The 25,447-nt window shown below is 54.0% G+C and overlaps 1 protein-coding gene across 1 annotated transcript; it reads left to right on the top strand.

Annotated features, from left to right (window-relative positions):
- Nucleotides 1-1,301: 1,301 nt before the first annotated feature.
- LOC122545682 (zinc-binding protein A33-like) lies at nt 1,302-25,099 on the top strand. Its single transcript, XM_087979220.1, has 6 exons — nt 1,302-1,889; nt 1,980-2,075; nt 2,166-2,399; nt 3,559-3,581; nt 3,679-3,782; nt 24,366-25,099. Exons 1-6 carry the CDS (start codon nt 1,527-1,529, stop codon nt 24,896-24,898), a joined length of 1,353 nt encoding a protein of 450 aa, XP_087835346.1. The 5' UTR covers nt 1,302-1,526; the 3' UTR covers nt 24,899-25,099.
- The last annotated feature ends 348 nt before the right edge of the window (nt 25,100-25,447 follow it).

Genomic DNA, 25,447 nt, shown 5'->3' with positions numbered 1-25,447 from the left:
GACACTGAGGGAAGTTACTCCCACCTTGTGGAATTCTGCTCTTTAGACCAATGATCTAATGAGATCGGAGGTAAAGTTGGTTTGGTGGAATCTAATCATAGTGTCAGTGAGTAGGATATTGCTGAGTGAGTGCAGCTTGCTCTCTCTGTGAATGGTTCCTGCCATCACTTTACTAAGGATCAAGAGGAACCTGATGTGCCGGTGATTATCCGGATGGGATTTGTCATGTTGCTGTTTTATGGACAGGACACACCTGAGAGAAAGAATAGAATAGAAAAGAATAGAATCGATAAGACAAGCCTTTATTATCACGTGCACCGGAGTGGGTGCAGTGAAACGTTGTAATGTCATCTCTTAGCACCATCTTAGGTACAGGGTACATTAGTACAGATACTTTAAATATTGTTGCAGAATTGAAATAGTGAAAAAGAGTGAACATGGGAATACAGGGTTTAAAAAGTCCAGAATGTGAATAAAAAGTATCTTTAAAGTACTCGAGTTATAGTCCTTTCTCTCTGAGTCTATGCCCACCAGGATTCAGACCACAATGCCTTGCTGCCCCCACACATTGGTGTCTTGTCCGAGACTCATCTCCAGGACTCATCCTCCCAGCCAGTGTAAACACCATGGTTACAAGAACATGTCAGAAGCTCAAAACAAACTTCTGAAAGCCTGTCCACCATCTACAAGGCACAAATCAGGAGTGTGATGGCACACTCCCCACTTGCCTGGGAACAACACTCAACAAGCTTGACACCATCCAGGACAAAACAGCCCATTTGAAGAGCATCACATCGACAAGCATCCGCTCCCTCCACCACAACACTCAGTAGCAGCAGTGTGTACTATCTACAAGATGCACCACAAACATTCACCAAATGTCCTCAGGCAGCACCTTCCAAACCCAGAACCACTTCAATCCAGAAGAACAAGAGCAGCAGGTACATGGGAACACCACCACCTGCAGGTTCCCTCTGAGCCTCTCACCATCCTGTATCGCTGTTCCTTCACTGTTGCCTGGTCCAAATCGCAAGGTTTGCTTCTTGATGGTGTTGTGGGTAAACCCACAGCATATGGACTGCAGCGGTTCAAAAAGGCAGTTACCACCACCTTCTTAAGGGCCCAGCCAGCAATGCCCACATCCCACATCGTGAATTAATAAAAGAAATCACTGAGAGGTGTTAGTGTGTGAAAGACAATTGTGGCAATCCTGTCACTTACAGGGTTAAGATGTAAACTCTTCCCCTCCTTCCAGCCCCTCCCTCTGCCAACATTCCTTGGACTTTCATCTCTTTGGATTTTCACCTTCCGTATCTTCTCCTTCAGAGTTCTCACTGTGTTTTTCCTGATCTCTACCCTATATTTCACGTTGACAAAGAATAGTGAGTGGGAAATAGATTGGTGCTCAATAATAATTTCTTGAATCTTCTGTCAAATTTCCTCAGGATTCACTGAACTGAACATGTTCACAAAAGCAATAACAGCAAAGTAAAAGTGGTTGGAACCAGGAAGTGCTGAGGGTGAACATGGATTCCAGACAGCAGATCCAGAGTTTGACCGAGGAGGTAATCTGTCCCATTTGTCTGGATTTCTTCACCGATCCAGTTTCACTGGATTGTGGACACAACTCCTGCCCGGAATGTAGACAGGAGTTTCCGGAAAGAAACCTCAGAGACAGCCGGGTCTTAGCGAATCTGGCCGAGAAAGCTCGAACATTAAGTCTGAATCCGCAAGGGAAGGAAAGTAACCATCACTGTGAGGAACATCAGGAAGAACTGAAGCTGTTTTGTGAAACTGACAAGAAATTGATCTGTGTGGTTTGTAGAGATTCCCGGGAACACAAATCTCACAACTTCATCCCGATTAAAGAAGCTGTTGGAATCTACAAGGTAAAAGGAAACACATTCCACCCCCTGATTATTCCATCACATTTTCATGGTCTAACTCTTTAAGTTTCTTATTATCTCTCCAAATCCCAGGATCAGGTGAAATCTTCCTTGGATTCTCTCACAGGGAAGAAATCAGCAGCTCTGGAAATGGAGCAGCAGCAGAAACAGCAGATTTCCCAAATTCAGGTAAAATCTCCCTGAGTTCGGCTTCAACATTAGGTTCGGCCATTTGTGTTTTTTCATGGAAAAATATTGTGTTGGTGTTTCATTTTACAGGAGGAATCCAGAAATCTTCAGACCCACATCACATCTGAATTTGCTCAAATGCACCAGATGCTGACTGAGAAAGAGCAGAGTTTACTCCGAGATCTCAGGAAACAAGAGGAAAACATTCTCAAACCAATGGAGGAACATCTTCATGAAATTCAAGAGAATTTAAATTCTATTCAGGAGAAACTCTCAAAGTTGGAAAAACAGTTGGAACAAACAGACGGAGTGATATTTCTGAAGGTGAGGGATTATGTTTCAGTGAAAGTGTGACTGTGAACAGTCCCAGCATGATGCAGACACCCATCCTCCTTCATTCCCCTGTCACTATCTCCCTCTGCTCCTTTCTCCCTCATGGGTTTCTCCACTTTCCTGTTCAATACATTTGTCTCAATCACACTGTGTGACAGTGGATTCCATATTCTCATCACTTTCTTGACAAAGAAATTGGTTCTGAACTTCCCTTTGGATTTATTTGTTCCATGATTACTTTTACGGATCCATATTTTCAGATTCCCTCCAAGTGGCAGCATCTTCATTGAATCCAGCAAATCCACTCTGTCATCTTTTCAACATCTGAATCAGATCTTCTGTTTTATCGAGTCGTTTAATATCAACAATTAACTTTTGCACCTGTTGCTTTTTAAAATATTTTCTCCCAAGCTTCAGTATCCTTCGTGTAATATCCTCTTTCTATTCCATGTTCGCAACAATGAGAACAGGGGAATGGTGGGTGTAGTGGTAATGCTGCTGGACTAGTTTTCACAGATGGTGAAAGTTAACTTCAACAAAAAATACCTGACATTTATGGAAAGGATAGTCTAATGGTGACCATGTAAACATTGTCGATTGTTGTAAAACCATTTGATTCACTAACATCCATCAGGGAAGACAACCTACTGTCCTTCCCTGGTCTGGTCTCCATATGCCTCCAGACCCAGCAATTTAGATCACTCTTGGGATGGGCAAGGAATGTTTGTTGAGCTGGTGACACTGCTGCCAGAGACCCGGGTTCAATTCCTGCCTCAGGCGGCTCTCTGTATGGAGTTTGCACATTCTCCCCGTGTCTGCGTGGGTTTCCTCAGGGTGCTCCGATTTCCTCCCACAATCCAAAAATGTGCGGGTTCGGTGAATTGACTAAGCTGAATTGCCCGTAGTGTTAGGTGAAGGGGTAAATGTAGGGAAATGGGTCTGGGTGTGGATTTGTTGGGCCGAAGGGCCTGCTTCCACACTGTTAGTAAGATACTCTAATCTAAAAGTCTAATCTAGTCATACCCTATGAATGATTTTTTTTAAAAAAATGACAGCTCTTAATAAGGTGTAACAATGTGAGTGTAATTGCTGCTTTCTGGATATAGCCAGTCAGTCTCTGACAACTCAGATTGTGTTTGGTTTATTTCAGGAGGAAGTATCTCGGAAGAGGAGGTAGGACATGCAATTTCCTGCAACTGATTGAAAATTGATGAAATTATTCAGGAAAGTCTTTCTGGTGAATTTATGATAAACTGTTTAATATTTACAGGATTAGCGATGAGCTTGGTCATGTCCTGTCAACTGAAAAATCCAACATCCTTTTACCATTTCCAGTGTGGACAGAAATAGTGGAGGCCATTAAACCGAATAAAGGTCAGATAAGTTCCTTTGTGCTGATTATAATTTATAATTTAAATTGTTATTTATACAAATATCAAAGAGAGTATATTTAAGCACTCAATTATCCAGAAACCTGGATTAATATGGCCTTGAATGTCATTGACATCAAGGCAGCATGTGACCAAGTGTGACATCAAGAAGCCCCAGTGAAACAGGAGTCAATGGGAATCAGGCGGAATTCTCCACTGGTGGGAATTGTACTGAACACATTGGAAGATAGTTGTGATTATGTGGAAGTCGATCATCTCCACTGCTGGCCTTCACAACTGCAGCTCCTCACGTCTGTGTCCTCGGCCCAACAACCTACTTCAGCAGGAATGCTCCCCCCAGCATCATGTCAGAGATGGGGCTGTTTGATCATGATGCGTTGGTCAAATGGGCAGATCAATAGCAGATGGAACTTAATCCTGAAAAGTGTGAGGTGATGCACTTTGGAAGAAGTAACAAGATAAGGGGGTAGTGAATGAATGACAGGACACTGTCAAGCTCAGAGGGATCTAACGATGCTTATCCATAGATCAGTGAAAATGGCTGTAGCTTCAGTGTGAGAGCAGAAAGTGGGGAGTGAAACAGGGAAATAAAATGTGTTGATAAGAGACTGAGAAAGACCTTGCTGTTACATAGTTCCATGTTATTTCCTGGGAATTCCTGAGCACTTTATAATCAATGGACTATTTTTTGACATGGGATTAACATTGTTCATCGGGCAGTTAACAAGGTGCTCCCTGTTATCAGTTGAGGCACAGATGATAAGAGCAGGGAGGTTATGTTGAAGCTGTACAGGACTTTGGTTTGGCCACAGCTGGAGTACTGCGTGCAGTTCTGGTTTCCTTACAATAGAAAGCATGTGATTGCATTGGAGGGGGTGCAGAGGAGATTCCCCAGGATGTTGTCTGGGTTGGAACACTTTGGTTCTGAAGAGATAGGCTTGAGTTGTTTTCTTTCGAGCAGGGAAGACTGAGGAGGGAGAGGAAGCAGCTGTTCTCCTTAATAGCAGAGTCAATAATGAGGGGATTTAGTTTTAAGATGAAGGGCAAGCGGTTTCAGGAGTTTTTCAGGAAACCCTTTCTCCCCCAGAGGGTAATGGGAATCTGGAACTCACTGCCTGGGGGGGGGGGTCACGAGAGGGGGAATCACACAACTTTTATAAAAGTATACGAATGAGCATGTGAAACGTCATAGCATTCAAAGCTCTGGGCCAAGAATTGGAAAGTGGGATTCCTGTAGCTAGAACAGTGCAGGACCAATGGATTGAAGGGTCTCTCCTGTGTTGTATGACTCTGTGAATCACATTCAGTATGTGTGCTTTATTTACTGTTATATGGAAATTATACATTCAATAGACTCATGTGACAATTTACAGGGCAATTGGCTGAGAAATACTGAATTCTCACCTGGTCATTCAGATTATTTTCTATTTTAGCCATTTTTTTTCTTGAAAGTCTCGTCAGCAAAAATGGTTGCTGCCCCTGGGCTGGGCTGATATGGAAATAATGCTGAGCAGAACAAAATATTGTGTGTCCATCAGCAGCAGCAGCAAAGGCTATAGCTTCAGTGTGAGAGCAGAAAGTGGGGAGTGAAACAGGGAAATAAAATGTGTTGATAAGAGACTGAGAAAGACCTTGCTGTTACATAGCTCTATGTTATTTCCTGGGAATTCCTGAACACTTCATCATCAATGGGTTATTTTTTGACATGGGATTAACATTGTTAGCAACTTTTGAAATTGCTCCTAACATTGATTGGATTGGATTTGTGTGAAAAGGAGAGATTCACAGTGGGGGACACGAATAACATGGCAGTAATTGACAAAGAGACAAAGGTAGGTGAGGACCTGGAAACAATCATTATCACAGAAGAGGTAGTGTTGGGCAAGCTCATGGAGCTAATGGTGGACAAGTCTCCTGGCCCTGACGGAATGTCTTCCAGAGCACGAAAAGAGATGGTGGGAGAAATAGTAACTGCATTTGTGGTAATTTTCCAAACTTCACTGGGGCAGGTTCAGCAGATTGGAAAACAGCAAATGTGATGCCACTGTTTAAAAAGGGAGGTAGATAAAAGGTGGGGAATTCTAGACTGGTTAGCTTAACTTCTGTAATGGGAAAAATGTTTGAGTCTGTTATTGTGGAAGAGCTGGCAAGGCAATTAGATGAAAATTGTCCCCTTGGGCAGAGGCAATATGGATTCATGAAGGGCAAGCCACGATTAACCAATCTACTGGAATTCTATGAAGACTTTACGAGCATGACGGGCAACGGTAACCCAGTGGATGTGTCATATGTAGATTTGCAAAAGGCATTTGACAAGGGGCAGCACAAAAGGCTGCTGCATAAGATAAAGATGCAAGGCACTGGCAAAGTACTGGTATGTATAGAGGATTGGTTAACTAACAGGAAGCAAAGAGTGGGGTAAATGAGTGCTTTTCTGGCTGGCGATCAGTGACTAGCGGTGTGCCTCAGGGGTCCATGTTGAGACTGCAATTATTCACAATTTACACAGATGATTTGGAGTTAGGGATCATGCGTAGTGTGTCAAAGTTTGTGATGGCCCCAAGGTGAGCAGTAGAACAAAGTGTGCAGAGGTCTGTGAAACTTTGCAGAGGGACATAGTTTAAGTGAGCAGGCAAGGGTCTGGCAGATGGAGTACAATGTTAATAAATGTGAAGTCATTCATTTTGGTAGGAATCACAATGAAAAATTGCAGCATGTTGCTGTGCAGAGGGATCTGGGTGTCCTTGTGCATGAATCACAGAAGGTTGGTCTGCAGATGTAAAAGGTAGTTAAGAAGGCAAAAGGAATTTTGTTCTTCATTGCTGAAGGGATTGTGTTTAAAAGCAGGAAGCTTCCAAGTCATGGCTCTATGGGGTGTAGGTGAGGCTACATCTGGAGTACTGTGTGTAGTTTTGGTCTCCTTACTTGAGAAAGGATGTACTGACACTAGCGAGGTTGCAGAGGAGGTTTCCCAGGTTGTTTCCAGATTTGAGGGAGTTGGCTTATAGGGAGAGACTGAGTAGACTGGGGATTATATTCATTGCAATTTAGAAAAGTGAGGAAAGATCTTATAGAAACATATAAAATTATGAAGGGAATAGATAAAATAGAAGTAGAGAGGATGTTTCCACTGGCAGGGAAAGCTGGGACAAGAGGACATCGCCTCAACATTAGGGAGAGCAGATTTAGGACTGAACTGAGAAGCAACCTCTTCACCCAGAGGGTTGTGAATCTCTGGAATTCCCTGCCCAATGAAGTAGCTGAGGCTTCCTCAGAAAATATTTTTAAAGGTAAGATAGATACATTTTTGAACAGTAAAGGAATTAAAGTTTATGGTGACAGGGCAGGTAAGTGGAGCTGAGACCACAGAAAGATCAGCCATGATCTTATTGGATGGTGGAGCAGGCTCAAAGGGCCGGATGGCCTACTCCTGCTCTTAGTTCTTATGTTTGTATGTCCCCAGAACATTACCTGGGAATCTGGGTTAACAATCTGGACCACTTCCTCCCCTCACAGGAAACTTAGTGTCATTCAGGTCATGGATGGAACTGTGATAGCTTTGTCCTGGAGCTACCATACACCCTCAAAATATTCGGCTTAAATAATCCTCGGGTTTCATCCCAACACTGTGGGTCTGGGACTGAAACTAACTTTTCACTCAAATATAATGTGACTCACTAAGTCCATTATCCACTTCTCAGGAACACTGTTGTACACAGCCATCCTGTTCCAAGGTCTTCTCAGAGCTAAATCCAGAGATAAAACGAAAGCAATAGGTTGTTCTTACTCAGTCAGGGGGTTGAGCAATGGCATCATCAGATAGGACCACAGTGGGTAGCCCTTGTCCCCTAGGAACCAGCTTGTAGGGCACCTAGGCCCTCAGACACAGCAGGGACATGAGAGTGCTCCAGGGTGTAGAAACCATGGCAGCTCCCAGGGTACTGGGGACACACCTTCAGGAAGTGGGACTGGTGATTCCAGACAATCTGCATATTAATGGATTGGAAGCACTTCCTATTGATGAACTCCACTGCATTGTCATATCGCCCTCTCAATGGGACATAACTACAGCTGATGGTGCCCTGTACTTGGGGAAGACAGGGATGTTCCTGAATCCTACTGCCAGGGCTAACGTACTGACCTTGACGTGGGGAAATGAGAGGAAGTGCTGAGATCTTGTACAGATGGCACTGATCCATTTGCTGGTGGATGACTGAGAGATCCCACACAGATCCCCAGTGGCTCCCTGGAAGAAGCCGAACATACTGAGGTTCCACACCGCTGTCCCCTTCTCAGACACCAGAAGAGGATGGGCCCTCACTTCCTCAGCTCTCAGAGCCCGATCCAGCAGCTGGGACAACTCAGTCACGAGGTCCCAGGACAGACAGAGGCTGCATTGACAGGTTCCAGGCCTCACAGATTGTTTGGAAGTGGTGCCAGTCCTGTATCGATTATGACCATATCCACCTTTGCTTTGCCCCTGCCTGCCTTGACGTTTGACTTGCTCCTTTTCGCAACCTCAGACGGATCCTTCTTCTCATTCTCTGTCTTGGTCCCACTCCCCTCACCAGATTGCTCGGATTGAGTGGTTTTGAAGAACTGACTGAAATGATTGATGAAGGCAGAGCAGTGCATATTATTCATGTGGACGTCAGTGAGGTGTCTGACAAGGTGGTGCACAGTAGACTGGTTAACAAGGTTACATCATGTGGAATACAGGAAGAACTAGCCATTTTGATACAAAATTGGCTCGATCCAAGGTGACAGAGGGTAGTGGTGGAGGGTTGCTTTCCATATAGAGGGCAGTGTATTGGGAGTCTGCACTCTGCTGGAATGGTGACCCCTGTTGTAACTGAGAGCAGCTGGGATTGGGTGAAGCCGAGAGCCTGGGGCCTCTGGTACTGCAGCCTGGAGGGACTCAAACCTGGGATTCTCTGTTGTTGCTGTCCTAGGTGGTTTGTGTTTCTTCTTGGTGAAGACCGACATATGGGGAGAATGCTGGAAAGTGGAGTTGAAATGCCCATCAGCCATGATTGAATGGCGGAGTGGACTCGATGGGCCGAATGGACTTACTTCCACTTCTATGTCTTATGGTCGTACAGTAATCACATCTGCTGCACTTGGGAGAAGGTTTTTTTAAATTTATTTGTGGGACTTGAGTGTTGCTGGCTGGCCAGCATTGATAGCCCATCCCTATTTGCCTTTGAGAAGGTGGTGGTGAGCTGCATTCTTGAATCGCTGTAGTCCACTTGCTGGGTGTTGACCCACAATGCTGATAGGGAGGGAATTCCAGGATTTGGACCCATTGACTGTGAAGGAACAACGATATATTTCCGAGTCAGGGTGGTGAGTGAATTGGAGGGGAGCTTGCAGGTGGTTGTGTTTCCAATTACCTACTGCCCTTGTCATTCCAGTTGGAAGTGGTTGTGGGTTTGGAAGGTGCTGTCACAGGATCTTTGGTGAATTTCTGCAGTGCATCTTGTAGAGAGTACATACTGCTGCTACTGAGCGCTGGTGGTGGAGGGATTGAATGTTTGTTGATGTGGTGTCAATCAAATGGGTTGCTTTGTCCTGAATGGTGTGAAGTTTTTTAATGTTCCACCCATCCAAACAAATGGGGTGTAATCCATCACACTCCTGACTTGTGCCTTGCAGATGGTGGATAGACTGTGGGGTGTCAGGAGGTGAGTTACTCGCTGCAACATCCCTCGTCTCTGACCAGCTCTTGTAGCCACTGTGTTTATGTGGTGAGTCCAGTTGAGTTTCTGGTCAATGGTAACCCCAAGGCTGTGGGGATTCAGTGATAGTAATCCCATTGAATGTCAAGGGGTGGTGGTTAGAGTGTCTGTTCTTGGTGATGATCATTGTCTGGCATTTGTGTGGTATGAATGTTACTTGCCACTTGTCAGCCCAAGCCTGGATATTGTCCAGATCTTGTTGCATTTGAGCACAGAGTGCTTCAGTATCTGAGGAGTCACGAATGGTGCTGATGACAGAGGGAAGGTCATTGATGAAGCAGCTGATGATTGTTGGGGCTAGGACACTACCCTGAGGGACATCTGCGGAGATGTCCTGGAGCTGAGATGACTGGCTGTCCACAACCACCACCATCTTCCTTTGTGCCAGCTATGTCTCTAACTGCTGCCACTGAGGATTGGGACCTAGCACCTGGGGACTCAGGAACTGCAGCTATCCTGATTGTCTGGAAGGATTTGGGACTTGCTGCTGCTATAGCCCTGAGCAGTGTGGTGGCCTGCACTTCTGTTTGGCCGGTGCCCAGGAGGCCTGTTCCTGGATAAAAGGTAAAAACAAGGACTACAGATGCTGGAAACCAGAGTCTAGATTAGAGTGGTGCTGGAAAAGCACAGCAGGTCAGGCAGCATCCGAGGAGCAGGAAAATCGACATTTCAGACAAAAGTCCTTCATCAGGAATAGACTATTCCTGATGAAGGGCTTTTGCCCGAAATGTCGATTTTTCCTGCTCCTTCGATGCTGCTTGACCTGCTGTGCTTTTCCAGCACCACTCTAATTTAGGCCTGTTCCTGGAACCTGGACTACTGCTTCGGTCGGGGGATTCAGGCCTGGACATTAATTGCTTGGGCCTTAACACTTGCAGTGAGTGGCGGTATTTTGGAGTCTGTGTCCTGGAACTGTCCGGAGCCTGGGCCATCTCATTATTATTATAAAGCTGTGACTATTTTTTGCCAGTGGCTATTCCCTCTGGGTATTGGGGATCTCTTGTTTTGGCCCTATGGGTTGTAGGGGTGGGGTCAGGTCAGGACAGAACTGTCTGAGATGATGGATTGGCAAGTGAGATCTCACAGCACTCTCTCCATTTCCTTTACCTACTATTTCCGTGTATGGGGAGGGGAGTTGTCCTGGTTGGGGAGGGGTGATGGTGACTGCTGGCACTTGAAACTAATATCCGAACCACCACCTTCACTCAATGTGTGGGAGGGTTCAAGTGACCTCCTGGAGGACGACGACTGGGTGTTGATTGGGAGCAGTGCCGAGTTAGACAGGGTAGAGGGAGATGTGGTGCTCATGGATGAGGTCCCCTTCATTCCCATCAGGGAACTCCAGGAGTTTTTCCAAGCAGTGCTCTTTCACTATGGCAGAGTCTAGTTGGATATGGATCGCTGGAATCCTCTACCGCTTCTGGTCATGTTTCCCGCTGTGCCAGGGATTCCTTTGCAGTGTCCTCAGGGAGTGGAAGAGAAAAAGAGTCCCTCTGCCCCCTTCCCCCACCCCCCAATCCCACACCACTTCAACAGACAAAGCTATGTGACTCCTGGATTAGCGGGAAAGGGTCTTCATGAGTCACCTGACCTCCAATTCTGACGGGGTGGCCATCTTGTTGGCCCCTTTTTTCCAGCCGGAGATGGTGAGGGTCAAGGAGCACGTGCCAGGCCGTCTGCTCCAGCTCACGGTTTATTTCGGAGACCCCGAGCTTCACTCTGGGAACGTATACGCACCTTGGATGGGACCTGAGCAGACCTGCTTCTTCGGGGAAGTGTCTGTTCTTCTTAGCTCCATCAGTGAGGGTGAACCCATCCTTCTCAGGGGGAGATCTCAGTTGTACCCTCTGAGTGGGGGGGGTTGAAGGGGTGTGACTGTGGTGGTACCCAGAAGAGCTCAGCATCGGTGGGCAAGTTGAAGGACTTAGGTAAGACCTTTGACTTGGTAGACGTCTGGTGAACTCTGTCCCAATTCCATTGCCTTCCCCTTTGTGAGGCCTGCGGTGCTCGATGCCCCTCTGAGCTTGGAGCTGACCCGTGCCTTCGACCGTCTTTGCAGGGGCAAGTCCCTGGGGCTGACTGGCTGACCATGGGGTTCCTCAGGGCGTTCTGGGATATCCTGGAGGAATGTATCGCCACTAGAGAGATGTCCCATTCTTGGTGCAGGGCCATCATCACTCTGTTGCCTAAAAGGGAATCTTAAAGAATTGGTGCCTCAGCACAAACTACAAAATCTTTACCCGGGCACTTTCGAGTCCCCTTGGCACCTCGGGACTCTGTCAGCTTTCGGGTTTGGGACACGTTTTGTCGCTGGGATCTGAGTTCTGTACGCCGCTGTGGAGTGCCCAGTGAAGGTTAACGGGTCCCTGACGGTGCCCCTACGCTGTGGGAGAGGAGTGTGTCAGGGCTGGCCCCTTTCAGCCCAGCTTTATTCTCTCTGAGTGGAGCCATTTCTGTGCCTCTTGTGTGAGCGGCTTTCGGGTTTGGCTCTGCGTAGGCCGGGGCTAGAGGGGATTTTTCCGGCTTACACCGACACCGTGCTCCTCATGGTCACAGCCCCAGTTGGCCTGTGGAGGATGTGCAAGTGCCAGGAGGTCTACTCTGCAGCGTCCTCCACAAGGATCAACTGGAGCAAGTGTTTGGGAATTCTGGTCGGTCCGTGAGGATGGAACCCCCTGCCGGAGGAGCTCCGGTGCTTCACCTGGAGTCCCCCTCCCCTCCTCTACCTGGGAATCCACCTTCACCGTGCTGAGGAATCCTGGCCGGGAATTGGCACGAGTTGGAGCCCAAGGTGACCACTCCCCAGCTCGCTGGACAGGAGTGCTCCGAGTGATGTCCTACAGGGCGCGAGTGCTGCTCAGAAACCAGCTGGTGGCCGCCATGTTGTGGGACTGGCTGGTCACTTTGGGCCCTCGCCCTGGCTTTGTCATCGCCATTCAGAAACAGCTCCTTGGGTTTTTCTGGGACAAGGGGCAACACTGGGTCGCTGCTGCGGTTCGGAGTCTCCCACTTGAGGAGGGTGGTCAGGGGCTGGTGTACCTTCACACCCAGGGAGTGACTTTCCACCTTCAGACCCTGCAGCGATACCTTTCCATCGAGCCTCCTCCAGGGTGGGGCACCTGATGACATATTGCTTCCGTCAGGTGCACGGCCTCCATTACGACACACAGTTCCTGTTCATGGAGTGGTCCCGGCTTCGGGTCTTCTTCCAGGAATTGCCTGTCTCCTACCTGGGCCCAATCACAGTCTGGGACACGGTCAGCTCCCCCCACCCAGGAGCTCTCCCCCTCCGGGGAGTGGGGGGTCTCGTCAGGGAGAGCCTGCTCAGGAACAGGTTCCTCCTCGAGCACGGATTGTGCTGCCTGAGGGAGGAGAGAGCTCGGGATACAGGGCTGACCAGAGTTAGGGACGTGCTGGATGGCAGGGAGTGGGCTGGATAACACCGGCACAGTTGACTGTGAGGGAGTGGGTTCACCTCCGGTTCCTGATCCGAGCTGTCAGGAGTCTGACAGACAAGGCACTCAGCCCCAGGACCTCACATACACTCGAGGGGGCTCAGGCATGTGGTGGGCTCCCAGACAAACTGGGTGTGAGTGCGGGAGGGATGGTTAGTAAGGTTACACATGACACTACAATTGGAGGTGCAGTGGACAGTGAAGGAGGTAACCTCAGTGTACACTGGGATCTTGATCAAATGGGCTAGTGGGCTGAGGGGTAGCAGATGGAGTTTAATCCAGATAAATATGAGATGCTACATTTTGGAAAAGCAAACCAGGGCAAGACTTATCCTCTTAATGGTAAGGTCCTGGGCAGTGTTGCTGAATAAAGACCTTGGAGTACAGGTTCATAGTTCCTTGAAAGTGGAATCGCTGGTAGACAGGGTAGTGAAGAAGGCATCTGGTATGCTTGCCTTTACTGCTCAGTGCCTTGAGTAAAGGAGTTAGGATGTCATGTTGTGGCTGTACAGGACATTGATTCGGTCACTTTTGTAATACTGCATTCAATGGACTCCCTGCAATAGGAAAGACATTGTGGTACTTGGAAGGGTTTATACAAGGCTGACACAACGCTGCCTGCTTTGGGGCGTTTGAACTATAAGGAGAGACTGAATCAGCTGGGGCTATTTTCCCTGGAGCGTCGGAGGATGAGGGGTGACCTTTTTCAGTTTTATAAAATCACGAGGAATATGAATAGGGTAAACAAACAAGGCTTTCTCTCAGGTAGGGGAGTCCAAAACTAGAGGGCATTTGTTTAAGGTGAGGGTGTTAAAGACTTAAAAGGGATTCAAGGGTCAACATTTTCACATACCCTGCCACCTCTGTATGGAAGGAGCTGCCAGATGAAGTGGTGAATGCTGGTACAATTACAACATTTAAAAGGCATTTAAATGGGTTTCCAGATGGAAGGGAATTTGTGAGGGTGAAAGTGAGTTCTTCACTGCTTATTTAACACACAGAAAGGAAAGAAACTCAAAAGCTGACAACTCAAAGCAATGTCCATGTGAAAATCCCATGTGAACATTGTACATCAGAAACAGGAGCAGGAGTGACCCCGAGAGCTTGCCCTGTCATTCATAAAGATGGCGGCTGATCTGATTGTGACCTTAACTCCATTTTCCTGCCTGACTCCCACAACCTTCAACTCTCTCATTGATCAAAAACCTGTGTAACTCAGCTTCCAATATATTCAATGAACTGGGCTCCACTGCTCTCGAGGGGGAGAGAATTCCAAAGATTAATGATCCCGAGACACAAAATCCTTCCCCATCTCCATGTTAATTGGCAGGGCCCTTACTTTGAAACTCTGTCCCTGGTTCCAGGTTCCCCCACGATGGGAAACAGCCCCTCAATGTCTACTCTGTCAACACCTTCACCATCTTATACATTTCAATAAGAACCTCTCGTTCTTCTGAGTACAGCCCCAGCCTGAAACCTCTCATCACAAGGGAACTGCTTCATCCCAGGAACTGACCGAGTGAACATTCTCTGACCTGCCCCCACTGTTTCAATAAAGCTCTTTCCCAATGGCCCTGACTTCAGTCTAACCAGGGCCAGCTGAATTCCGTTCAATGACATTGGATTGCAGGAGATTTAATTGGTAATTTGAGATCAGATTCAGCATTTTCATTTCCAATTTTGTGAAAACACATTTCACTCCCCCATGATATTGGAAAATAATGAATGACAGTGGGACTCCCACAAACAGGAGCTTGTTCTCACTGAGGCAGCTGCGGCGAGGGGGGGGGATGTGTGTGTGTGGGGGGAGAAGAAACCCTGAATAAGGCTGGAATAACATAAAAGCAGAGAATTTTGAAATGTTTGGAGATGTGAAGGACTTAAATTTGAATAACTTATTTTCCAGGTTTTAAACATTTGCAGAATACACACAGACACATGCCCCCCCTCCCCACCGCTCCCCCCCATACATACTGCAGTGTGTTCCTCCCTGCCCAACATACTCACCACCCCACACGCACATCTCTCTCCTCCCACACACATTCCCCACTCCCACATATATCCCTCATTCTAACACACAAACACACACACCTTCACAAATCATACTCACCCACACACAATCACCATAGACACACACATCCCTCTGATTCACACTCACACACACCAGTACACCTCCCTGTACACACATCCCCCTCCACACACAACGCAGCACAGCCACATCCCCTCGATTCACTCATACCCCCACTTCCCCATACATTCCCCTCCCCACACACTTCCCTCTCCCCATATCTCCCTAACACATCACATGCCCCATACACACATCCCCCCCCCACACATCCCACTTCACCCCCACACACACACATCCCCCTTCCCCCCCACACACACATCCCCCTTCCCACCCACATCCCCCTCCCTCCCACACATTCTGCATTCATCCAGACCCCCCTTCCCCACACATCCCCCCTCCCCCACACACTTCCCTCTCCTCATATCTCCCTAACACACCTCTCCCCGCCATAGACACACACCCCTCCCCACCCACACACATCCCCCTCCCCATCCACCCCCACTCCCTCCCCCACCACACACACACACTCCCTCCCCTCCCACACACACAACCTCCCCCCCCACACACCCACCCCCTCCCCTCCCACACACCCATCCCCCTCACCCCCCACACACATCCACTCCTTCTCCCCCACACACCCACCCAACACACACACATCCCCACCACCCCATACAAACATCTGCTCCCCCTCCCCCACACACCCACCCAACACATACACATCCCCACCACCCCACACACACATCCCGATCCCCCCTCACACACATCCCGATCCCCCCGCACACACATCCCGATTTCTCCCCCCCACACACATCCCGATCCCCCCCCACATACACATCCCGTCCCCCCCACACACATCCTCGTCCCCCCCACACACATCCTCATCCCCCCCACACATCCCCCCTTCCCCCCCCACATCCCCCTCTCGCCCCCACACATCCCCCTCCCTCCCCCCACATCCCCCTCTCCCACCCCACACATCCCCCTCCCCCCTACACATCCCACTCTCCCACCCCACACATCCCCCTCTCGCCCCACACATCCCCCTCTCCTCCCACACATCCCCCTCTCCACCCCCACACATCCCCCTCTCCCCCCCCACACATCCCCCATCCCCCCCAAAAAATCCCCCTCTCCCCCCCCACACATCCCCCTCTGCCCCCCCACACATCCCCCTCTCCCCCCCCACACATCCCCCACTCCCCCCCCACACATCCCCCTCTCCCCCCCACACATCCCCCTCGCCCCGCACACATCCCCCTCGCCCCCCACACATCCCCCTCTTCCCCCCCACACATCCCCCTCTTCCCCCCCACACATCCCCCTCTTCCCTTCCCACAGATCCCCCTCCTCCCCCCCACACATCCCCCTCTTCCCCCCCACACATCCCCCTCTTCTTCCCCCACACACACACCCTCTTCCTCCCACACACATCCCCCTCTTCCCCCCACACACATTCCCCTCTTCTCCCCACACACATCCCCCTCTTCCCCACAAACACATCCTGCTCTTCCCCCCACACACATCCCCCTCTCCCCCCACACAGATCCCCCTCTCCGCGCACACACATCCCCCTCTCCCCCCACACACACCCCCCTCTCCCCCCACACACATCCCCCTCTCCCCCCACACACATCCCCCTCCGCCACAACACACATCCCCCTCCCGCCCCCCCACACACACACACACACCCCTCCCCCCCACCCACACACACCCCTCCCCTCCCCCCACACCCACACACACATCCCCCTCCCACCACACCCACACACACATCCGCCTCCCCCCCACCCACACACACACATCCCCCTCCCCCCCACACACACACATCCCCCCCAAGCCCCACACACACATCCCCCTCCCAGCCCCACACACACCACACCCTCCACCCCACACACACACACCCTCCCGCCCCACACACACACACACATCCACCCCACACATACAAATCCCCCACACACACACACATCCCCCCCACACACACACATTCCCCTCCCCCCCACACACATCCCCTCCCCCCACACACACACATCCCCCTCCCCCCACACACACATCCCCCTCCCCCCCACACACCCCTCCCCCCCACACACCCCTCCCCCCCACACACATCACCCCTCCCTCCACAAACTCATCACCCCTCCTCCCCACACACACATTCCCCCTCCCCCCCCTCACACATCCCACTCCCCCCCACACACATCCCCTCCCCCCACACACACACATCCCCTTACACCCCCACACACAATTATTCCCTTCCCCCCACACACAATTATTCCCTTCTCCCAACACACACACATCCCCGTACCCCCCCCACACATATCCCCCTCCCCCCCACACACACATCCCCCTCCCCCCCACACACATATCCCCCTCGCCCCCACAAACACATCCCCCTCTTCCCCCCCACTCATCCCCCTCTTCCCCCCCACACATCCTCCTCTTCCCTTCCCACAGATCCCCCTCCTCCCCCCCACACATCCCCCTCTTCCCCCCAACACATCCCCCTCTTCTTCCCCCACACACATCCCCCTCTTCCTCCCACACACATCACCCTCTTCCCCCCACACACATTCCCCTCTTCTCCCCACACACATCCCCCTCTTCCCCACACACACATCCTGCTCTTCCCCCCACACACATCCCCCTCTCCCCACACACACATCCCCCTCTCCGCCCACACACATCCCCCTCTCCCCCCACACACACCCCCCTCTCCCCCACACACATCCCCCCTCTCCCCCCACACACATCCCCCACCGCCACAACACACATCCCCCTCCCGCCCCCACACACACACACACACACCCCTCCCCCCCACCCACACACACCCCTCCCCTCCCCCCACACCCACACACACATCCCCCTCCCACCACACCCACACACACATCCCCCTCCTCCCCCCCCCACACACACATCCCCCTCCTCCGCCCCACACACACACATCCCCCTCCCCCCCACACACACACATCCCCCCCAAGCCCCACACACACATCCCCCTCCCAGCCCCACACACACCACACCCTCCCCCCACACACACACATCCCCCCCCCACACACACACACACCCTCCACCCCACACACACACCCTCCGCCCCCACACACACACACACATCCACCCCACACATACACATCCCCCACACACACACACATCCCCCCCCACACACACATCCACCCCACACACACCCCTCCCCCCCACACACACACCCTCCCCCCCACACACACACATCCCCCTCCCCCCCACACACACACACACACTTCCCCCTCCCCCCCCCACACACACTTCCCCCTCCCACCCCCACACACACACACACACTTCACCCTCCCCCCCACACACACACTTCCCCCTCCCCCCAAACACACACACATCCCCCTCCCCCCACACACACATCCCCCTCCCCCCACACACACACATCCCCTCCCCCCCACACCCACATCCCCCTCCCCCCACGCACCCACATCCCCCTCTCCCCCCCCACACACATCCCCCTCTCCTCCCCCACACACACATCCCCCTCTCCCCCCACACACATCCCCTCCGTCATAACACACATCCCCTTCCCCCCCCACAAACACACCCTCCCCCCACACACACACCCCGTACCCCCCCCACACACACACCGTACCCCCACAACAAACACACACTGCCCCCCCCCACACACACATCCACCTCCCCCCCACACACATCCCCCTCCCCCCCACACACACACATTCCCCTCCACCCCACACACATCCCCTCCCCCCCACACACACACATCCCCCTCCCCCCACACACACATCCCCCTCCCCCCCACACACCCCTCCCCCCCACACACATCACCCCTCCCTCCACAAACTCATCACCCCTCCTCCCCACACACACATTCCCCCTCCCCCCCCACACATCCCACTCCCCCCCACACACATCCCCTCCCCCCACACACATACATCCCCTTACACCCCCACACACAATTATTCCCTTCCCCCCCACACACAATTATTCCCTTCTCCCAACACACACACATCCCCATACCCTCCACACACATATCCCCCTCCCCTCCACACACACATCCCCCTCCCCCCCACACACATATCCCCCTCGCCCCCACAAACACATCCCCCTCTCCCCCCCACACACATCCCCATCACCCCCCCACACACATCCCCAACCTCCCCCCCACACACATCCCCCTCCCGCCCACACACCCCCCCCCCGTCCCCCCCTACACACACATCCCCCTCCCCCCCAACACACACATCCCCCTCCCCCCCAACACACACATCCCTCTCCCCCCCACACACATCCCCCTCCCCCACCCACACACACATCCCCCTCCCCCCCACACACTCATCCCCCTCCACACCCACACGCACATCCCCCTCCCCCGCCACACACACATCCCCCTCCTCCCAACACACACATCCCCCTCCCCCCCACACACACATCCCTACCCCCACACACACCTCCCTCCCCCCACACACACATCCCTCCCCCCACACACACACCCCTCCCCCCACACACTCACCCCTCCCCCCACACACTCATCACCATCCCCCCCACACACTTCACCCTCCCCCCCACAATCCCCCCAAAACATCCCCCCCACACACACACATCCCCCCCCACACACACATCCCCCCCACACACATCACCCTCCCCCCCACACACATCCCCCTCCCCCCACACACATCCCCCTCCCCCCCACACACATCCTCCTCCCCCCCTACACACATCCCCCTCTCCCCCACACACATCCCATCCCTCCCCACACACATCCCCTCCCTCCCCACACACATCACCCTCCCTCCCCACACACATCACCCTCCCCCCCACACACATCACCCTCACCCCCACACATCACCCTTCCCCCCACGCACATCCCCTTCCACCCCACACATCCCCTCCCCCACCCACACATCCCTCCCACCCACACATCCCCTTCCCGCCACACACATCCCCTTCCCCCCCACACATCCCGTTCCCCCCCCCAACACACACATCCCCTTCCCCCCACACCAACACGCCCCTCCCCCCCACACCCCCCCCACACACACATCCCCCTCCCCCCACACACATCCCCCTCCCCCCACACACATCCCCTTCCCCCCCCACACACACACATCCCCCTCCCCCACACACTCATCATCCTCCCCCCACACACACATCACACTCCCCCACACACACACACCCCTCCCCCCACACACATCCCCCTCCCCCCCACACACATCCTCCTACCCCCCCACACACATCCCCCTCCCCCCACACACATCCCCTCCCCCCCACACACACATCCCCTCCCCCACACACACATCCCCCTCGCCCCCCCACACACATCCCCCCCACACACACACCCCTCCCCCCCACACACACACCCCTCCCCCCCACACACACACCCCCCTCGCCCCCCCCCACACACACACCCCACACACACATCACCCTCCCCCCCACACACATCACCCTCCCCCCCACACACCCCCTTCCCCCCACACATCCCCTTCCCCCCACACACATCCCCTTCCACCCCACACATCCCCTTCCCCCCCACACACATCCCCTTCCCCCCCACACACAAATCCCCACCCCCCACACACACATCCCCCTCCCCCCCACACACTCATCATCCTCCTCCCATACACACACATCACCCTCCCCCCCACACACATCCCCCTCCCCCCACACACATCCCCCTCCCCCCCACACACATCCTCCTCCCATACACACACATCACCCTCCCCCCCACACACATCCCCCTCCCCCCACACACATCCCCCTCCCCCCCACACACATCCTCCTCCCCCCCTACACACATCCCCCTCTCCCCCACACACATCCCCTCCCTCCCCACACACATCCCCTCCCTCCCCACACACACATCACCCTCCCTCCCCACACACATCACCCTCCCCCCCACACACATCACCCTCCCCCCACACACTCATCATCCTCCTCCCACACACACACACATCACCCCCCCCCCCACACACATCCCCCTCCCCCCACACACATCCCCCTCCCCCCCACACACATCCTCCTCCCCCCCTACACACATCCCCCTCTCCCCCACACACATCCCATCCCTCCCCACACACATCCCCTCCCTCCCCACACACATCACCCTCCCTCCCCACACACATCACCCTCCCCCCCACACACATCCCCTTCCCCCCCACACACATCCCCTTCCCCCCCACACACACACATCCCCACCCCCCCACACCCAATTATCCCCATCCCCCACACACACACAACCCCCCCCCACACACATCACCCTCCCCCCACACACACATCCCCCTCTCCCCACACACATCCCCCTCCCCCCCCACACACACATCACCTTCCCCCCCACACACATCCCCCTCTCCCCACACACACATCCCCCTCCCCCCACACACATCCCCCTCCCCCACACACACACATCACCCTCCCCCACACACACATCCCCCTCCCCCCACACACATCCCCCTCCCCCCCACACATCCCCCTCCCCCCCCACACACATCCCCCCCACACACATCCCCCTCCCCCCACACACATCACCCTCCCCCCCCACACACATCACCCTCCCCCCCCACACACATCACCCTCCCCCCCACACACATCACCCCCCCCCCCACACATCCCCTTTCCCCCACACACATCCCCTTCCCCCCCACACACATCCCCTTCCCCCCACACACATCCCCTTCCCCCCACACACACACATCCCAACCCCCCCCACACACACACATCCCCACCCCCCCCACACACACATCCCCACCCCCCCACACACACAACCCGACCCCCCACCCACACATCCCCATCCCCCTACACACATCCCCCTCCCCCACACATAGATCCCCCTCCCCCCCCACACACATCCCCTTCCCCTCCCACACACATCCCGTTCCCCCCCACACACTCATCATCCTCCTCCCACACACACATCACCCTCCCCCCACACACATCCCCCTCCCCCCACACACATCCCCCTCCCCCCCACACACATCCTCCTCCTCCCCTACACACATCCCCCCACACACATCCCCTTCCCCTCCCACACACATCCCCCTCCTTCCCCCCACACATCCCCATCCTCCTCCCCCACACGCATCCCCCCCACACACATCCCCTTCCCCCCCCCACACACATCCCCTTCCCCCCCACACACATCCCCCTCCTCCCCCCCACACATACCCCTCCTCCCCCACACACATCCCCCTCCTCCCCCCCCACACACACATTCCCCTCCCTCCCACACACACATCCCCCTCCCACCACACACACATCCCCCTCCCCCCCACACACATCCCCCTCCCTCCCACACACATCCCCCACCACACACACCTCCCCCTCCCCGCCACACCCCCCCCTCCCCCCCACACACATCCCCCTACTCCCCCCCACACACACACATCCCCCTCCTCCCCCCCACACACACATCCCCCTCTTCCCCCCACACACACATCCCCTTCCCCCGCCACACACATCCCCCTCCTCCCCCCCACACACATCCCCCTCCTCCCCCCACACACAGCCCCCTCCTCCCCCCCACACACATCCCCCTCCCCCCCCACACACATCCCCCTCCCCCCACACACATCACCCTCCTCCCCACACACATCCCCCCCACACACACCTCCCCCCACACACACATCCCCCTCTTCCCCACACACACTCATCCCCCTCTTCCCCCCACACACACATCCCCTTCCCCCGCCACACACATCCCCCTCCTCCCCCCCACACACATCCCCCTCCTCTCCCCCACACACATCCCCCTCCTCCCCCCCACACACATGCCCCTCCCCCCCCACACACACATTCCCCTCCCCTCACACACATCCCCCTCCCCCCACCCACATCCCCCCCACACACACCTCCCCCCACACACACCTCCCCTCACACACACCTCCCCCTCCCCCCCACACACATCCCCCTCCTCCCCCCCACACATATCCCCCTCCTCCCCCCAACACACTCACATCCCCCTCCTCCCCCCACACACACACATCCCCCTCCTCCCCCCCCACACACACACATCCCCCTCCTCCCCCCCACACACACACCCCCTCTTCCCCCCACACACACATCCCCTTCCCCCGCCACACACAACCCCTCCTCCCCCCCACACACATCCCCCTCCTCCCCCCCACACACATCCCCCTCCTCGCCCCCACACACATCCCCCTCCCCCCCACACACATCCCCCTCCCCCCACACACATCACCCTCCTCCCCACACACATCCCCCCCACACACACTTCCCCCCACACACACCTCCCCCCCCACACACCTCCCCGCCCCACACACATCCACCTCCTCCCCCCACACACATCCCCACCCTCCCCCCCCACACACATCTCCATCCTTCCCCCCACACACAACCCCCTCCCCCCCACACACCCCCGTTCCCCCCCACAACCCCGACCCCCACACACACATCCCCCTCTTCCCTACACACACTCATCCCCCTCTTGCCCCCACACACACGTCCCCTTCCCCCGCCACACACATCCCCCTCCTCCCCCCCACACACATCCCCCTCCTCTCCCCCACACACATCCCCCTCCTCCCCCCGACACACATCCCCCTCCCCCCCCACACACACACATCCCCCTCCCCCCCACCCACATCCCCCCCACACACACCTCCGCCCACACACACCTCCCCTCACACACACCTCCCCCTCCCCCCACACACATCTCCCTCCTTCCCCCCACACATATCCCCCTCCTCCCCCCACACACTCACATCCCCCTCCTCCCCCCACACACACATCCCCCTCCTCCCCCCCACACACATCCCCCTCCTCCCCCCCCACACATCCCCCTCCTCCCCCCCCACACACACACATCCCCCTCCTCCCCCCCCACACACACATCCCCCTCCTCCCCCCCACACACACATCCCCCTCCGCCCCCCCACACACATTCCCCTCCCCCACACACACATCCCCCTCCCCCCCCACACTCCCCCGTTCCCCCCCCACAACCCCGTCCTCCCCCCCCCACACACATCCCCCTCTTCCCCACACGCACACTCATCCCCTCTTCCCCCCACACTCATCCCCCTCTTCCCCCCCACACTCATCCCCCCCACCCACACACATCCCACTCCCGCACAGACATTCCCTTTCCCCCGCACACACACTCACATCCACCCCATCCCCAACACACACACCCATTCCCCCCCGCAAACACACCCAATCTTCCTCACCCCTCATATACATCTCCTCCCCTCCCCACATCCCACTCCCCCTCACACACACATCCCACTCCCCACCGTCCCCCATACGCACAGCCCTCCCACAGACCCAGACCCAGGGAATGTCTCTAACTCTCTGTGTTTCTCTCCCAGTCCCTGTGACCCTGGATGTGGAAACAGCGAATCCCCGGCTCGAGCTCTCTGAGGATCTGAAGAGTTTGAGATGGACCCGGACCCGGAGGAGTCTCCCTGACACCGAGAAGAGATTTACACACGGGGTCTGTCTCTGTGTCCTGGGATCAGAGGGATTCACATCGCGGAGACATTACTGGGAGGTGGAGGTGGAGGTGGAGGTGGGGAGGAATCAGGGCTGGACTCTGGGAGTAGCCTCAGAGTCTGTGGAGAGGAAGAGATGGGTCAGTCTGATCCCAGAGAATGGATTCTGGACCATGGGGCGGGATGGGGATCAGTTTTATATAAACTCCTCTCCTCGATCCCCTCTCCCTGTCGGTCAGATCCCCAGGAAGGTGGGAGTTTATCTCAGTTATGAATCTGGGACAGTTTCATTTTACAACGTGGACACCAAGTCCCATCTCCACACCTTCACTGGCAATAAATTCACTGGGAAACTTTATCCTTTCTTTACGGTTTGGGGTTTAAACAAGTTTCTGAGAATCAGCTGTTAAAGGGGCGGGGCCTCCCTGACGTCACATTGACCCCCAGGTTTAGGGTCTGGGTCAGGGATTGGGGTCAGAAACCTCCCATTGACAACAGGATGTTACTGAATGTGTTATTGAATTCTGAGATTATACTTTGTAACATCACAACCAAACTGTCAATAAATCAGATCCAAATATAAATGTCAGATGGTGAAAATAAAAAGTAAATTAAATATCTTGTGTCTCTTCTTGCTTCATTTACTCCCTGCTTCAGTCCCATCCTCCATCTCTTCACCTGTTTCCCAGTCTGGAGCTGGATTTCTCTGTGTTTCTCACTCTGCACCCGGAACATGAAATCCTGAGGGAGAAATCCAAACACTGAAAGGTGATAATGCTGCATTTACATAGCATCCTCTCCTGAGATGCTTGGATCATTGGGGAGGGGAATTACACAGAATCTCTGTCAGGATATGCAATATCCTCAAAGTTTAACTGCCCGTTAACTCCGGTTCTCTGTGCACAGATGCTGCCTGACCTGCTGAGGATTTGCAGCATTTTCTGATTTTATTTCTGATT

The sequence above is a fragment of the Chiloscyllium plagiosum genome, unplaced genomic scaffold (assembly GCF_037043375.1).
Source record: "Chiloscyllium plagiosum isolate Xiang-an unplaced genomic scaffold, Cpla_swu_hap1 HiC_scaffold_35, whole genome shotgun sequence".
Lineage (NCBI taxonomy): Eukaryota > Metazoa > Chordata > Chondrichthyes > Orectolobiformes > Hemiscylliidae > Chiloscyllium > Chiloscyllium plagiosum.
The sequence above is the reverse complement of the archived record's forward strand: the minus strand, read 5'-3'. Positions and strand labels throughout refer to the sequence as shown.